General features: G+C 31.3%; 2 protein-coding genes across 3 annotated transcripts; one reads left to right on the plus strand and one right to left on the minus strand.

Moving 5' to 3' along the window:
* Window positions 1-173: 173 nt before the first annotated feature.
* endos (endosulfine alpha) lies at window positions 174-6,971 on the plus strand. 2 transcript variants are annotated; one of them, XM_085191968.1, is made up of 5 exons: window positions 174-322; window positions 477-508; window positions 596-643; window positions 727-843; window positions 5,245-6,971. In XM_085191968.1, the coding sequence occupies exons 3-5, from the start codon at window positions 605-607 to the stop codon at window positions 5,434-5,436; spliced, it is 348 nt and encodes a 115-aa protein (XP_085048094.1). In that variant the 5' UTR covers window positions 174-322; window positions 477-508; window positions 596-604; the 3' UTR covers window positions 5,437-6,971. The 2 variants fall into 2 exon arrangements, with proteins under 2 accessions (XP_085048094.1, XP_085048093.1); XM_085191967.1 differs by lacking the exon at window positions 477-508 and having other exon boundaries at window positions 177-322.
* Window positions 6,972-8,794: 1,823 nt separating this feature from the next.
* gammaTub37C (gamma-Tubulin at 37C) lies at window positions 8,795-16,096 on the minus strand. Its single transcript, XM_085191966.1, has 10 exons — window positions 15,464-16,096; window positions 15,186-15,388; window positions 14,637-14,783; window positions 13,689-13,825; window positions 13,401-13,595; window positions 12,906-13,026; window positions 12,159-12,290; window positions 11,040-11,222; window positions 10,393-10,579; window positions 8,795-9,841 (listed from the first exon to the last, which is right to left on the minus strand). Exons 1-10 carry the CDS (start codon window positions 15,510-15,512, stop codon window positions 9,825-9,827), a joined length of 1,371 nt encoding a protein of 456 aa, XP_085048092.1. The 5' UTR covers window positions 15,513-16,096; the 3' UTR covers window positions 8,795-9,824.
* Window positions 16,097-16,478: the final 382 nt, after the last annotated feature.

A 16,478-nucleotide genomic window follows, 5' to 3' on the forward strand; every position in this document is an offset into this window, starting at 1 on the left:
AGAAATCTACAATAATATTGACAACTGGCCACACACAATATTATTGACAATACGTACTTTATTGACAATATTATTGTACGTGTTTGGCCAGACTTAAAGTTCCAAATATCCTCGTTTTTTTTATCTGTACGTAATAGATAATAAATTATTAATAAGCTGTACCATACATAAACGCCATTTTTATTTTAACAGAAATTTGGAAGTTATTGTGGTGTCGTTATTTCAGCGTTACAAACATTTTAATTCAAGTTATTATTTAACTACACACTAAAAAACTATTTAGCGTATATTTTTATTGCATCTCGAAACATTATAATTAAAGGTATACATCAATATTATTATGACTATCAATTGTTTATTTGTGATTTTTGATATAGTTGAACATGCGTTTGTTTGAATAAGTAAATAAACTTTCACATAAAATTAAAATTGTTTGAGGCAATTTTACAGTTTATTATAGCTCCTAAATCTTAAAGTTTCAGTTTTTTTATCAGGAAATATTTTGAGGGTAAATGTCAATTTCCCTTGTTCCCTTCTCAATAATTAGTTGAAAATGCACATTAGTAAATATTTATGAACGATATCTATGTTACAGGCTGCTAAAATGAGTGATTCACCAGATCAAAATGAACCACCAAAAGATGTTAGTATTGGTTTTGTGTTAAATTTGTTATTAATTATTTAATCATGACTGAATAATTATTATTTTAACAATTTTTATTGTAGCCAAAAGAGCTGGAAAAGTTAGAGGAAGCAAAATTAAAAGCTAAGTTTCCAAATGCTGTTCTTGGTCGAGGACCTGGAGGGCATTCAGCTTTTCTTCAGAAGAGATTGGCTAAAGGTGTAAGTATATGTATTTTTTATATTAATCAAATATTAACTTCGGTCGTCGTGGCGCAGCGGAACAAGGGTGTGACAGTAACGCGACGGTTGTGGGTTCCATCCCCACACAAGGAAATGAAATATTTATTTACGATTATACTTCTATTTCTTCGCTCTGGTGTCGAGGCAAAGCGCAGGGCTGAGTTTGAACACTCTACACGCAATGACTCCAGAATTCGGCAGAAAGTGGAGAACGGAGTGTCTTTACTCTAGGCTCACTCTGCCTAGTCTGCTGTGTGTGGGATACAGCATAAAGCTGTTTTTATTAACTTATATTGTCAAATACTTTTAATTCACCTAATTTTTGCCATTTTATATCTTCTTAACATTTGACAAACAATGGTAGAGATGTGTATGTATATTTAAGAGTTTTACATACTTCGTGATTCTTTGGACATCAGTTCAAAGCATTCATTATATAATTTTTTTTTATGATTATGAGATAAAATTTACTTTACTTAACAAATTAACTTTACCTTTTATATATTTTTTGTAATTAATGGTTACAGTATCAATTGCTATTGAAAAAAATTTAAAATTCAATATATTTTTAGATTTTTTGTATAATGTGATGGATTAGGTTAGTAGATATAGTAATTGTTACTTCAAATTTAGATGGGAATAATTTAAAAATATATTTTTGAATGATTTTCTATAAATATATTTGAGTGCACCAGCATTGCTAGATGTCCAGATTTTTAACCCATTAAAATACCCCAATTGCGTCTACAGATCCTATATTACATGGATTATTCCATATACTGTGAGAAATCTTTTTTTATTGCTTTAAGTTTTTATTTAATTGCTTTCAATGTAATAAAAATCTATACTAATATAATAAAGCGGAAGAGTTTGTTTGTTTGTTTGTTTGTTTGTTTGTTTGAACGCTAAGATCTCTGGATCTACTGGTCCGATTTTCATTGTTTTTGTTTTGTATGAAAGCTGCATTCTTCAGAAGTGCTATAGGCTATATAACATTACATTACACATATATACTAATACATTTTAAAGTACTTTCTAATTTGACATGCAATTTATTCTGCCATGTTAATAACAACCGTCGCGTCGCTACGCAACCGTTACCGCGACATTTTGATATTCATCCTTATGAAAATAAATATAATAGTCACTATTAACATTTTATCTAGATTGAAATTATAGTTTACTGTATAGCATTCTAATAAATAATTAAGGAGATGTCACTGATTCGAAATGACCTAACCTACGGGCGGCATAGTATGAGTATGACCGACGTGAAGGGGCAGATGACTTTGACGGTTTTATAAATTTTCATACATTTTCGAACTATTGTAAATGTTTATGTAATTATTTGCTGTTTATAATTAATTTAAGCTACACTTTGGTTCTCTTCTTATTTGATATTTTGTTTGATATTGCCCGCTAATATTATCCTGCTTAATAGAGAGAAATGTTTAGTTATTTCGTAGAGTTGATATCTATGTACGCACGCACGGAAAACTTTAGGTACTTTTTCTAATATTAAGAATATCTATCCTTTAGTTACTTTTAATCCTTTTGTTGGTTAATTTCAATAACTCAGAAATTTTTTTCTAATAATGTGTATCTACTTATTATTCTTTTTGATTATTTAAGCTTATATTTTCTTACTAATTCTATTGAAAATAATTTAATGAATATATTTAATAAATATTCTTATAGTTGAAGCAGGCGTAGCCGCGTCCAGGTCCACTAGTAAAATTATATTTCTCAAATATACTTTAAAAAAATCAGGTTCATGATGTATCTCGCACACAGCAAAGTAGGCAGAGGGAACCTTGTGTTAAGACATTCCATTCCCACTTTTCGCCGAATTCTAGAGGCATTGCATATTGAGTCTCAGAACTCAATGATGCACTCTGCCTCGATCGACACCAGAGCGAAGAAATGAAAACATTATTTTAAATAAATATTTCGTTTTCTTGAGTTTGAGTATAGGTTTGATACCTACAGCCAGTTGATTTTGCAGCACACTTTGTGCCTTTGGCCCATGACTGGCCTGAAGAATAACTTATTTAAGCATATTTGTAAGTTATGTCTAAGTGATAACTACTCTAAAGGCTGAACTGCCTTACAGTTAATCTAAAGCAATATTGTTTAAGTATAGTGACATTTCCACCAAAATACATTTTATATTGGTATATCTATACTAATATAATAAAGCGGAAGAGTTTGTTTGTTTGTTTGTTTGTTTGTTTGTTTGTTTGAACGCTAAGATCTCTGGATCTACTGGTCCGATTTTCATTGTTTTTGTTTTGTATGAAAGTTGCATTCTTCAGAAGTGCTATAGGCTATATAACATTACATTACACATATATACTAATATATTTTAAAGTACATTCTAATTTGACATGCAATTTATTCTGCCATGTTAATAACAACCGTCGCGTCGCTACGCAACCGTTACCGCGACATTTTGATATTCATCCTTATGAAAATAAATATAATAGTCACTCTTAACATTTTATCTAGATTGAAATTATAGTTTACTGTATAGCATTCTAATAAATAATTAAGGAGACGTCACTGATTCGAAATGACCTAGCCTACGGGCGGCACAGTATGACCGACGCGAACGGGCAGATGACGTTGACGGTTTTATAAATTTTCATACATTTTCGAATTCGAACTATTGTAAATGTTTATGTAATTATTTGCTGTTTATAATTAATTTAAGCTACACTTTGGTTCTCTTCTTATTTTATTTGATATTGCCCGCTAAAATTATCCTACTTATAGAGAAAAATGTTTAGTTATTTCGTAGAGTCGATATCTATGTACGCACGCACGGAAAACTTTAGGTACTTTTTCTAATATTAAGAATACCTATCCTTTAGTTACTTTTAATCCTTTTGTTGGTTCATTTCAATAACTCAGACATTTTTTTCTAATAATGTGTATCTACTTATTATTCTTTTTGATTATTTAAATTTATATTTTCTTACTAATTCTATTGAAAATTGAAAATAATTTCATGAATATATTTAATAAATATTCTTATAGTTTTAGCAGGCGTAGCCGCGTCCGGGTCCACTAGTCTATATATATAAAAGGACTTGTCCTCACTGACTGAGGTAAGACGCAGGCACAGCCGTAACCGCTGTGCGTAGAAACGTGAAATTTGGACAAAAGTTTACTTTCGTAATCTGGACATCCACTAAGAAGGGATTTTGAAAAATTTTAACCCTAAAGGGGTGAAATAGGGGTTCAAAGTTTGTATGGAAAAAAAATTAAATCGGTACCGATTTTTATAAAATTTGAAATTTAGATTTTTAAAAGTATTTAATTGAACACGTGTTTCATCGTCTTCTAGAATTCTCCCCCTAAGGGTGCAAATAAGGGGTTGAAAGTTTGTATAGGTTTTTTTTAAATCGTCACCAATTTTTATAAAATTTTAAATTCAGACACTTAAACGTATATAATTAAACACATGTTTCATGGTTTTCTAGAATTCACCCCCTGAGGGTGCAAATAAGGGGTTGAAAGTTTGTATGGGAAAATTCTTAAATCGCCACCGATTTTTATAAAATTGGATATTTAGACTCTTAAAAATATTTAATTGAACATATATTTCATGGTTTTCTACAATTCACCCCCTAAGGGTGCAAATAAGGGGTTGAAAGTTTGTATGGAAAAAACTTTAAATCGCCACCGATTTTTATAAAATTTGAAATTTAGACTCTTAAAAATATTTCATTGAACACATGTTTCATAGGTTATTAGAATTCACCCTTAAATACGCAAGCGAAGCTGCGCGCGTCCGCTAGTAATAAATAAATCTTCATAACTTTTTTTATCCTGCAAAAATGATCAAAAATGTAAGGATCCCAATTTTGAGGTAAAAAAATTCTGCTTTACACTGACATAAATTCTGGCAATGCTGGTATGCTCTATTTTGTTTATATATTGCAAATAATAGTGACTTTTTCCTTAGCCAAAATTACAATTGCCAAAATTCTGAACTAATGCATCTAAAAGTCCTGGTTTTTAATTTAAAAAAATATATTGTTTACATATGTGGTACAGTAGACTCTTCAGAGTTATTAATCTAGACTTTCAAATATTTTGAACTTTTTATTTATCTGAAAAAGTGATTATGGATTCTGCTATTAAGCAATCTCTGAATGTTCATTAAGTACAGCTTACATGAACTTATTACTAGAATAGAATTAATTTTCTTTCTGTATAGATAACAAGAGCATGATAGAAAATGAATACAATTGTTTTTCTAAATATGTTTGAATTCAAATAACACAATTTTAATAGTAATTTTGAATACTTTTAAACGAAAAAATACTATGTTTACGGAAATTACTAACAAAATCTCAATTAATAAATTCTCAGCAAAAATTCTTTGATTCCGGTGACTATCAAATGGCTAAGCAACGACCGAGCAACCTGGCTGCCCCATTCAAGGCCCCAGCGCCAGCCAAGTTACCCACCGGTGAAGCCATACCCACACCGGACACAGTGCCATTACGGAAGACATCCATCATACAGCCCAAGTTCCAGCCCACCCATGGACAGCCATCCTAGCCTTAAATATCCAAATTATATAAATATGCCGTGTATATAAAATGTTGACACTCGCTTTGTTTTATTCATCCATTCCAGCTTATATTCATCATGTTGGTCAAGCTTGTTTTGAGTTGCAAAAACCATCTACGCCTTGACCTTGTTAAATTGTACTGAAACAATGTTGTGTATGTATAAAATTATTAGGTGATTATAATTAAAAATGTGATTGAGATTTTGCATGTGGTTCATATTAAATATTTAGTGACTTCAGCCTGCTTCTTAACTTTGTGTCACTCGGCCTATCATGCCCACTGACTGACACTGATATATATTTTAAAAGTATAGAAAACAATATTTTTGTAAATTATAAACTTACATTATTAATTTGTACTGATTGATTGTATGTAAAACGTTAGTTAGAGAAGGTAGGCGAAGGTAAAATAAAGCATACAGCTAAATTTTGTTTTATAATTTAGTTTAGATGTTTATTATTAATATAATATGCCTTAGTTATCTATCAATAATAACCGATTTTAAAACACTATAGACTCACTTAATGGTTAAGATAATGAAATAATATTCCTATCACATTTTTCGAGCGCAGTTTATTATAGAATAATTAGTCAACCTATATAATATATTTGGTTCAAAGGTTTTAAGGATATCCGGAACGCGTATACGCGTAAATACTGCTTTACTAATATCTGATTTATTTTACGTGTATAAAATGTAGACATATGATTAAGATTACAGTGGAGACTTCATAAAGGCATTTAATTAGGAATTTTATCGTTTTCATTTATATTCAAAAAAATAAAGAAAATATAAAATTTGGCTCATCGATATCTTCGTATATTTATATAATCCTAGATGTTTAGTTCCTTACAATTTGGTGCAAAATGAACAATATTTTAGACGGGCACATCGATACCTGAAGTTTGGACAAATCAAGTCTCTACTGTACACTATTTAACCCTTAATTTCTCGCGGCGCTCCGTACCATACTTTTTTATTTTTCTCTCGTAACTTATGAGGAATAGATAACGAACGTTTAATTGGAATATTCTATACGCCCTAGAAATTATTACGCGCGCGTGCTACTCTCAAGAATATTACTTCGAATTGTTTTTTTGTTATATTTATCTTTTATTATCGCTATATCTTTACATATCGTTAATCATTTCAATGTAACTTAGTGATTTTCATTTATTATTGCGGGTGTAGCCGGAGATATATGTTAGTTGAATACAAAGCTTCACCCAGCTCCGAAGGTAATTCTAAGGCCCATATTTGTAAACTTAGTTGAGAGTACTTTATTAATACCTGCCTAAGTCTATCGGAAATTATGTAATATATTAGTCGCCAGTAATTAAGGGTTAAAAGTGCGATAATAATTGTTCTCGTCGCTATAGCTATGTGAGTTTTACCGCACGTTCATGTTTTACGTACAAACCACGAGTTATTCGACACGAGTGATATGGGAATGGAAATGTTGAGAGTTAGCATTATTTAATTATAATAAATCTTGATAATAAAATTATACAAGACTTTAATTTTTATTTACTTTAATGACCTACCTTATATGCAAAATACAATATATATAAATATAATTGTACAGATTTAATGTTAATTAAAATTAAATTTTGCAATAATGCTTATGCTATTACAGTAAAAGATACAGTATCTCTAAATGACGATCCTAAAACCTATAATGCCTATAATGGTTTTAATCACTTTTATCATTAAAAAAATATAAAAGCCATAAAATAGAACAAAATTTATTATATTTAAAAGAACACCGTGTTTAAGGCGTACGGGCATACCATAAAATAGAACAAAATTTATTATATTTAAAAGAACACCGTGTTTAAGGCGTACGGGCATACCCAGTTTTATGTGAGAGATATTTGAAACTATACAAAGAAGCAATTAAGTAAGTCGTGACTGACTAAATGCGACACAGGCTTTTACTAGATTTTGATAAAGCGAAATATTTACTTCATGCAATATCTCTAATTTTGGGTAAAGTAAGGCAAAGCGTAGCGTTGAGTTCCGTCACTCAACAGTCAACACGCAATGTCTCCAAAACGTAACGGAACTTGTCGTTCTTCTACTTAAGGTTTCTCATTTATGTTAAAAACACAAAAAATAATATTGACGGGGTGTTAGAATGCATACATTTTATATTTGTTGCGGATCATGTATTTTTTAAAACCCACTGCTGCTGATTCGTGGCGTCGTCGTTAATAAAGAATCTTAAAATAATAGCTTGCCGCAACTACTGTTTATGGTAAAGATTTATGATATACTTAAAACACAAAATGCTGTTTTATTTGTTCTCGTAGGAATTTTGGAAGTACATTTAATATTACATTTTGTTGCTGTAATTTCGCACATTTACAAATATAATAATATTATTAATTCAAGTCATGGGGACCCGAGTGTCTTAACAGTGGGTTACTATTAGGTAGGTTAGGTTCCCTCTTCTAACGAGAGTGTTGGTGAAGCTAATTTAATTAATTTCGAAATCGAATCGCTGCAAAGCCTTGATCATCGTTGAAAAGTAGCCTGCTCTTTTCCTTTCCATCTGCGGGACACTAGACGTAGGCAGGGATTTCACCCATAAGTATGTCGTCGATATACCACCTATTCGTCCGCAGCGCTTCGCCCCCACTTTCCTAATGCGAACGGCTAAGGAGTGGAACTCCCTGCCTGCTGAACTGTTCCCCGCCAAGTATAACCTGGCCCTCTTTAAAGAACGAGTGAATAGGCACTACCTAGGCAAGCATGCTCCACCTTCGTCCCCATCGTCACTTACAACCAGGTGAGATAGCGGACAAATGCTTGCCTACCTAACTAGTTAACTTGTACTCTACAAAGCCAGCAGTAATTGACAGGCCTTGTACAATACCATTTAAGTATATTCGGATAGTTGATAAGATTTTTAAAACATGCTACACAGGAATATGCACTTACAATGATAAATATGCACTCAAAATGGTAAATGTGGTAGATATTTAAGCTGCTTAAGCGTCCATTGCACAAACATATTACTTATTACGTAATACGAGCATAAACGCGGTAATTACTAATGTATAGAGAAAAGAGTAATTTTAATGAAATTCGTACGATTTTAGAATTTTTACGAACTTTTCTAAGTTGCCATATCTTTCATAACAGGAATAACTTTCATATTCAACGAAATACTGCTGCAATCCGTTTCTATATGTAGACAGAGAAGCTATTGTTAAACCAATTTCTGTGACCATACCAAATTTAGTATCCTTAGTTATAATAGTCTGGCAGTAAAAATTTAAGATTATTCTTTAGCTTTATCAATCAAGAACAAAAGGTAAATATCAAATGAAAAATCAAGTAACAATTTTTTTTTTATTTAATATTAAAATCTTATACGTAGTTTGTTACAAAATTAAACACCAATGTTATTTACAAGCCAATGAGAACATTTTGGAGGGGTTTCAACAGGTCTTTAAAACCTATTTATATTTCAATTACTAGGTATATTATTTAAAAATATATAAAAAATACTTTACTTGATTAACATGTTACATTTTTAGTTTCAAAATTTGGAAGGTATTTGTTAGAGGAAACTATTATCAAAAGAAATTAGGGTGATATACAATTTCCAATGGTTGTCGGGATATTTACAACAAACATTAACATGGCACATATTTTATAGTCTACACATATAATAAAATAGTAACTGATCGCTGTCTGTATATAGGATATATATGAGAAACTTTATTATTGTACGAGTTTGTCAAAATAATAGAACCCAAAACAATATTTTTTAAATTTTTGTCTAATTGTTTGTGCGTTTGTGCATGCTAATATGCAGAAGTGCAGTGTTTACTATTGTATTTTAGCCAATTTTCGTCTTCACTTAAAATTTTGTATTTGTTTTACCTAATTAAATAAAAAAGTTATATCAATGTAAAGTATTTTGTTCGATAAATTGTTACAAAATAACTATTTTAATTAATTGGCTAAAACTATGGTTTTCAATGAATATATATCGTCTTTAAAATGATATTGTTATTAGAATAAGACAGTAATTCTGATTGGTAAATAAATAATTGTATGGTTAACCGGATGAAGCCATGAACGAGTGGCTAGTATTTAAATTAATTAAAATTCTATATAAATAATAGCCTTGGGCGGAAAGCAAAGAACAGTTGACTCTATCTTCTTACCTGCTTACCTCTAATGACTTTCTCTAAATAGTATTATGACCATATGTAATCATTGTTGAGATTCAACTTCATTGTTCATTTATCAAATGTATTCATTTTTTATTTATATATCTTCTTCATCATCATCGTCATCGACAGCCATCTTTGGCCTATGTCCAGCAGTGGACAAAAGATGGCTGTCGATATATCTTCTTAAATTTGGTTATTTTCTGGAACGAAAAAAATTATTAATAATTCCTCGCCTCATTGAAAACAACATCTTTAACAAGTGGTAGTAGTATATATATAATTGATACCTAACAACTATAACTTTTAATGTTGATAGCTAACTAATATACACATTATATAATTTTGGTAGGTGTTAATTTAAGGAGTCATATAAAAGCACCCTCTAAAAATAAACTAATTTTTTTCTTAACTTAACAGAAATTTTGCAAAAAAAGAAATCTGAATAAAAAATATAATAAACTATAACGTTAAGGTTTGTTACACCCTCAACTCCCTTATTATAAGTGTTAGAGACAAAATAAAAATGGTGAATATGGTGTTATTTCGGACAAAGCCATAAAAACATATTAAACATAATTAATTACAACCCAGTGTTTTCCCATACTTATTGAGCTAGACCCTTTTGTATCTTAAGCTCCTTCTAAGGTCCTAAACCCTAAATCCTTTATTGTGCATTCAAATTTTTCATATCGTTATGTAGGTCGCTTATTGGGTAAACCTGCTGAATGCGTATATCAGTCAGTTGGGATACCTGGGTTCCAGTGCACGTAGTCGGGCGTGGCGGCGGCCTGGTACTCGCGCACGAGGTCGTGCACGACGGCGCGCGATGCGTCGAACTCCTCCAGCGACTCCTGGAACATGGGCTCCTTGCGGAACACCTCCAGGAACGCCTCGCGCTTACGCAGCTTATCGAACTGCACCAGGCAACGGTCGAACAGCTGCAATTATTATACAAAACGTAAAAACTGTTATTTACACATTGAATTACACAGCCATTTTTTACTTTCTTTTTTAAATGCCACAAATATTCCAAGTATTTATAAGGAAACTGGTGTGTAATTAAGTGAGACGATGCACTACACAAACGGTCGTAGATTTATGTACCTATGTAATTACAGACCCGCACATGTTTACACAAGATATCCAAGAAAAGTTGTTGATAACATGCAATTACAACAAAATGTATGTTATTATTACAATCTATGAGATTATATAACGTTCTAAGTAAAAATCGATAAATTATCTAAACATGTATCTTCCTTTTTATGAAATACATTCAGTCTTTAACAGTGCCAGATTAGTAAAATTCAGAAAGATGCATACAAGGAAAAGCTTGACGAAATGAATTATTTCTATTTCCTCTCTGGTAACAATACACAGCTGCATGACAGTACTCACCGAGCATATGTTGGTGTGGTTGGCGAGCAGCAGGCCCGACACTTTGTGCGAGGCGTGCACGAGCGGAGAGCGCCGCGACAACGCCACCTGTATGGAGGCGGGCCCCCACGGGATGAACGACGCCAGCCGCCGTTCGCGGATGCGCTGCAGTGCCTTGTGCACCTGCGACGGGTCCACCTCGCCCTGATACGTGTAAACAATACTTTGTGTATGTGTATGACATATATATAATATTAATATTTTGCTGTATATATATACATATATATATATAAATATATATATATATATATATATATATTATATATGTATATATATATACATATATATATATATATATATATATACAGCAAAATATTAATATTTAAGTAAATAATACGGCCCGTTCGTAGTGGCGGCTCTGAAGTTTAAGTTTTCTGAACTTTTGCCCATGCTTACTTGGAAAATAATAAAAAACAAGAAGAATTCCAAAAATCTGCGTGGCCACAGCTACAGCCTACAGCTAACTTCATACTTTTCACAAAGGAGCCGATTTATCTACATATATGAGTTTCTTAAGTTATGCTAACGATTCTTTTATATCATCTCTGAATTTTAATAGTTTTCTTATGTTGATTTGTGACATGGGTGTTTCTTAATAGACTTCCCAGTTAGTGTATTTATTAAGCAGTTTTCTCTGTGTATTATCTCTGCTCTGGCTCTGGTTTAGGTGGCTTAAATAGTTATGCGTTGTCTGGTTCTTCGTTAAAATCCCTTAAAAGATCTAACTGATTCTAAGTTGGGACAGTGTAAGTTAGATTACTTTGTTTTTCTGAAGATTTTTAGCCATGGTGAACTACATTTTACCTCTATCTTTCTTTTAGCGATGGGACCTGATTGCTTTGTCAGTTATTTGTTTTATCCAATTACACTCTGAACATTTATTCGGATACCAGTCTTAACCAGGCCAGTCGTGGCAAAGAGCGGCGTTGAGTTCCGTCACTCAACGCGCAATGCCTCTAGAATTCGGCGGAAATTGAGGAACGGAGTGCCTTAATTAATAGGTTCCCTATGCCTACCCTGCTATAAGGGACACGGTGAGAAGTTAAAATAATAATTTAAAAAATACAATAAACAGCTTACTTGTATAATATTAAGAATGGAAATATAACAGTGTTGGTTAGCGCGGTCGGGACTTAGGGACACCATCATGTTCTTGGGCTGCAGTAAACGCTGCATCACGTCTAACACTGTGGTTTTCCTAATTTTTGGGGCCTGGAGAAAATAATATGAATGTTTTTTTTTAGTATATTTGAAATAATTAAAAGTATAAGGCTTTGTATAAAAAATTGTATTAAAAGCTTTTATTTATTTTATCCCTTTCCCGTGTTTGCGTGTCTGTAATTAAATAATTCATATTTTTTTATAAATTTTTGAATTTTGTGTTGAGTTAAAGAGTCTAGTCCGATAAGCATGGGAAAGCTGTACTGGCTTCTAATAAATAGTTTTTACTATGATTGTATTGCTTTTTATTTGAAATAGCATAACATATTTTTTTCTTTTTAACCTTTACAGCAAGGGGCTAATAACCCCTAAAACTTTTTTCTCAATATCTATTTGTATTTGGGTTGGTACCCCCATAATTACCTTACTGTAGGAGCTAGAGACAAAATTTAGACAAAATTGGTGTCTTTTCGGATAAAAAGCAATACAATCATAGTAAAAACAAGCATGGCTACAAAGCTTATGATACTACAACTACTTATGATAAATGAGTCAACTTCCTCACCCCATGGAATAAATATATTTAAAATCTTGTAATTACATAACTTTTTTTTCCTTTTTATAAAAAAAATTAAGTCAATAAAATAAATCGAACCCACAACTTACAGCGTTAAGTTCATGATCAGCAGTGAGTGGGGTGTAGCCCGTCATTAGAAAATGAAGCCGCGGAGTAGGTATCAAAGGCGCCACCAAACTTATAAGATCATTGTTCATGTACGACGGGTACCTGGCGGAGAGAATGGCCACTAAGCAACCTAGTTTTCATTTTGTTAGGATAATCTTCTGTTGCTCATAAGAGTGAATTAAACAAAGGTTGCAGTAGATCAAAAATAAAAAACGGAAATAGAGAAAATTACATAACATTAACTTATAATTAAGTTTACTATATGCACGACGGTTGTGGGTTTGATTCCCACTTAGGGGAATAAAATATTTAATACTTTTATTTTCCCACTCTGGTAATGAAGCAAAACATGCAAAGGTGTGAATAGGAACAGAGTGTCTTAACTCTAGGTTCCCTTAGCCTACTTTGGTATGCGAGTTACAGCATGAAGCAAACATCAATAAGTAATGATTAATATAATATTTTTCGGACGGTACCTGAGTGTTGCAGTACTAGCACTCATGATGGTAGAAACTAGAGTATTAATTTGTGCAAATGATGGATTCTGAATGTGTAAACGGTCACTAGCTATACGATTTAGAGCAGTATTATCTAGTACCATCACACAATCTGCACTTTCTGTTAGCCTTTTTAGTGTAAGCAATGAGTTGTATGGCTGGACTACTACATCACTGAAAAAAATATGTATTAAGGATATAAATGGGATACCTTATTGTAATTTTTCTTTTATTTATTAATAATATGTAAAACATAATTTCGCTCACCTTATCTCATCAAGATTTGGAAAGACACTGTATGTCTGTACAAGTTTCTTAGGAAATCTATCTGAAAGATGCTCTAAAATGTATGAACCCATTCCAGAACCTGTTCCACCCGCTATAGAGTGACATAGTACAAAACCCTGCCGGAAATCATTGTAATTATATACAATATTGTAGCAATATTAAAAAAATGTGAAGTAATAGAAAATAATTTAAAAAATATTATATAATATTTTTTTAGAAATATAATATAACAATTTTTTATTTCAAGCTCAAAAATTAAACATAAATTTCATAAAGGTGATATATAATTGCAGAAGTTTTAATGTATATTATTTAAGATTTTTTCTAGTTTTAATGTTTTTTTAAATAAAGTGTAGTTAATTTGGGTAACTTTGACAGATTCATGTAATATTTTAAACTGTCCTATATCAAGAATTCAATTCAACTATGTCTTAAAATTTATAGCACATTGCAAGAGTGTTTTTGATTTATTAGTGTCCTAATAATACATAATGATTTTTTTAAACAAACACATTTTTTGGCTTATTTTACTGATTTCTAATTTAAATACATCATCATAATTTTTATATGTTTAATATTATAATGTTTGATGTTAATGGTACTAAAGTAACATTATCTTCATCTTTATTTGTGTTATTCCTGTGCCGAATCTTAAGTTTGTTTCTGTTTTTAAAATGAACATTTATAAATTAATATAAACATATTAAATAAAAATAGTCAATAGTATTGAATTATAAGGAAAAATTATCAAAACTAGTTCTGAGGTCCCACTGTCAATGTTACCCGAGGAATCAAAGTTACCCAAATTGACTGTACCGTAAAAGTTTTTTTTAAATTTAATATATTTTTATGGTAAGGTGTCGATGAATAAAAGTTGAATATGCTTTTTAAAATATGGAGGTAATTTAATAATACATAATTTTTTACCTCTAAGTTATCACTTCCATCAGCTTCTCTATTGATTATATCAAATACTTCCTCATTTAACTTTTCTCCTTGGGCAAACCCAGAGGCCCAATTGTTTCCAGCACCACCGCCATGTTTAGAGAGATATACATTTTCTGGATTATATAACTACAAAAATTGTCCTTTTTATTTCATTATACATAATAATAAGGGTGTTGTTGTTCAATGGGAAAGTATCTAACTGAGAACCCAACAGTTGTGGGTTTGACACATACTCGGGGAAATGAATATATTTAAATCTGGTAGATATAGTTTGAGTACAGCCACTCAAGAGTCAAGATAAAGCTGGACTGAAACACAAACACTTCTACCTATTCTGCTTTATGCTGCTGGAGAAAAGGGGTGAAAGTTAAAATATTTATACCAAAAAAAATTATTTAAAATGGTGCAAGGTAAATGGATTTAAAATAAAACATGAAGCTAAGAAAATATATAACACTCAAAATAAAATAGTTATTACTACTAACATCAAAACATGAACATGAAGATATATTTATATTGTAAACAAACCTTCGCATACGGTGAATTCATAATCGTATGTATTACTCGAGGTTCCAGATCTAATAGCACTGCTCTCGGAATATAATGATCGTCATCCGCTTGATAGAAGAAAACATCTTTACGATCAGTACCCGCTGTAGCAAACTCTTCTAAAATACCTTCGGGCGAGATGCCATGTTCTATGCAAAGTTGTTTCCAAAATTCAAAGCCAACTGTAATATAATTAAAGAATATAAGTAAACTGTTTAGATAGTCCGAATATTTAATTACAGGAAGTAATTTATTACTTTGGTTGCCGCACTGGCCGAGCTGCAAAGTTATCATTTCACTCGGCATTTTATTAGTAGTTTAATTTACGCGTTTTGAAAAAAACTGTTTGTTTTCAGATAAACATAACCAATGTATGACGAACGATAAAACGTCACTTATAAATAAAACAACCAGTGATTAAATAGGTAAAATGTTGCAAACAATTATTTTTACGTAAATTGAAGCAATGCAAAGTTGTATTATTTTCGATACTAAGCAATTAATTAACTTTATGAATAATGATCTTTTTTTAATTTAACTGACACTTTTGACAGCTATTTACAATTAATATTTGACATATATAAGTGAGTAATGTTGGTAGTTTCAAAATGTCAGGATGTTAAAAATAAAAATCTGTACCATATTGTACCTATAGCAATATGTTAAAAACGAATATGCCAAAATACTGATAATCGCTGTTCAAAGCAAATGCTAAAATTAAAATATAACGCTTAAAAATTTTCCTCTGTAGTATGGCGAGTCATATGTTAAAAATGTTTAATTAACAGACAGTTACTACTATATTACATAGCAGCCCTCGTCTCACGTCAAGTAACAAGTTATTAATATTAACATATCAAGTTATCTTATAGTTAGGAGACTTTTGTACTACAATATGTCAACTGTCAAATATAGTACTGCAATGTGTCAACTGTCAATGTCAAAATGCCCGCTCTTTTCATTTGCCATTAGCACGCTCGGAACGCCATAATAGAAAGAACAGAACAGAACATTTGCCATTAAAAGTTAATAATTCAATTTCCTTGGTGTGTTTTCCATACAACGTGAATTGGCGAAATGAATTGTGCTCAACTGTCACGCACGCTCGAAACGCCATATATCGAGAAATCAATCAATCTAAAGTTAATAATAATTTTAAAATTTAAAAAAAGTTAATAATAATTTTAATAATAAATTTAATTATTAAATATTGTAAATTGGTTAAAAATGCTGCTAAAATTAACACTGAGTAAATACCTATATGTGTTTTCG

The sequence above is a fragment of the Heliconius melpomene genome, chromosome 10 (assembly GCF_056956725.1).
Source record: "Heliconius melpomene rosina isolate 202511_hmr_F chromosome 10, ASM5695672v1, whole genome shotgun sequence".
NCBI lineage: Eukaryota > Metazoa > Arthropoda > Insecta > Lepidoptera > Nymphalidae > Heliconius > Heliconius melpomene.

Coding starts and splice junctions, on each gene's coding strand:
- gammaTub37C (XM_085191966.1), bottom strand. CDS start 15,512: ATGCCGAGTGAAATGATAACTTTGCAGCTCGGCCAGTGCGGCAACCAA. Junction 15,389..15,463: donor CGGCCAGTGCGGCAACCAAA/GTAATAAATTAC, acceptor ATTATATTACAG/TTGGCTTTGAATTTTGGAAA. Junction 10,580..11,039: donor ACCACACCAACATATGCTCG/GTGAGTACTGTC, acceptor TAATAATTGCAG/CTGTTCGACCGTTGCCTGGT.
- endos (XM_085191968.1), top strand. CDS start 605: ATGAGTGATTCACCAGATCAAAATGAACCACCAAAAGAT. Junction 644..726: donor AAAATGAACCACCAAAAGAT/GTTAGTATTGGT, acceptor TTTTTATTGTAG/CCAAAAGAGCTGGAAAAGTT. Junction 844..5,244: donor AGAAGAGATTGGCTAAAGGT/GTAAGTATATGT, acceptor ATAAATTCTCAG/CAAAAATTCTTTGATTCCGG.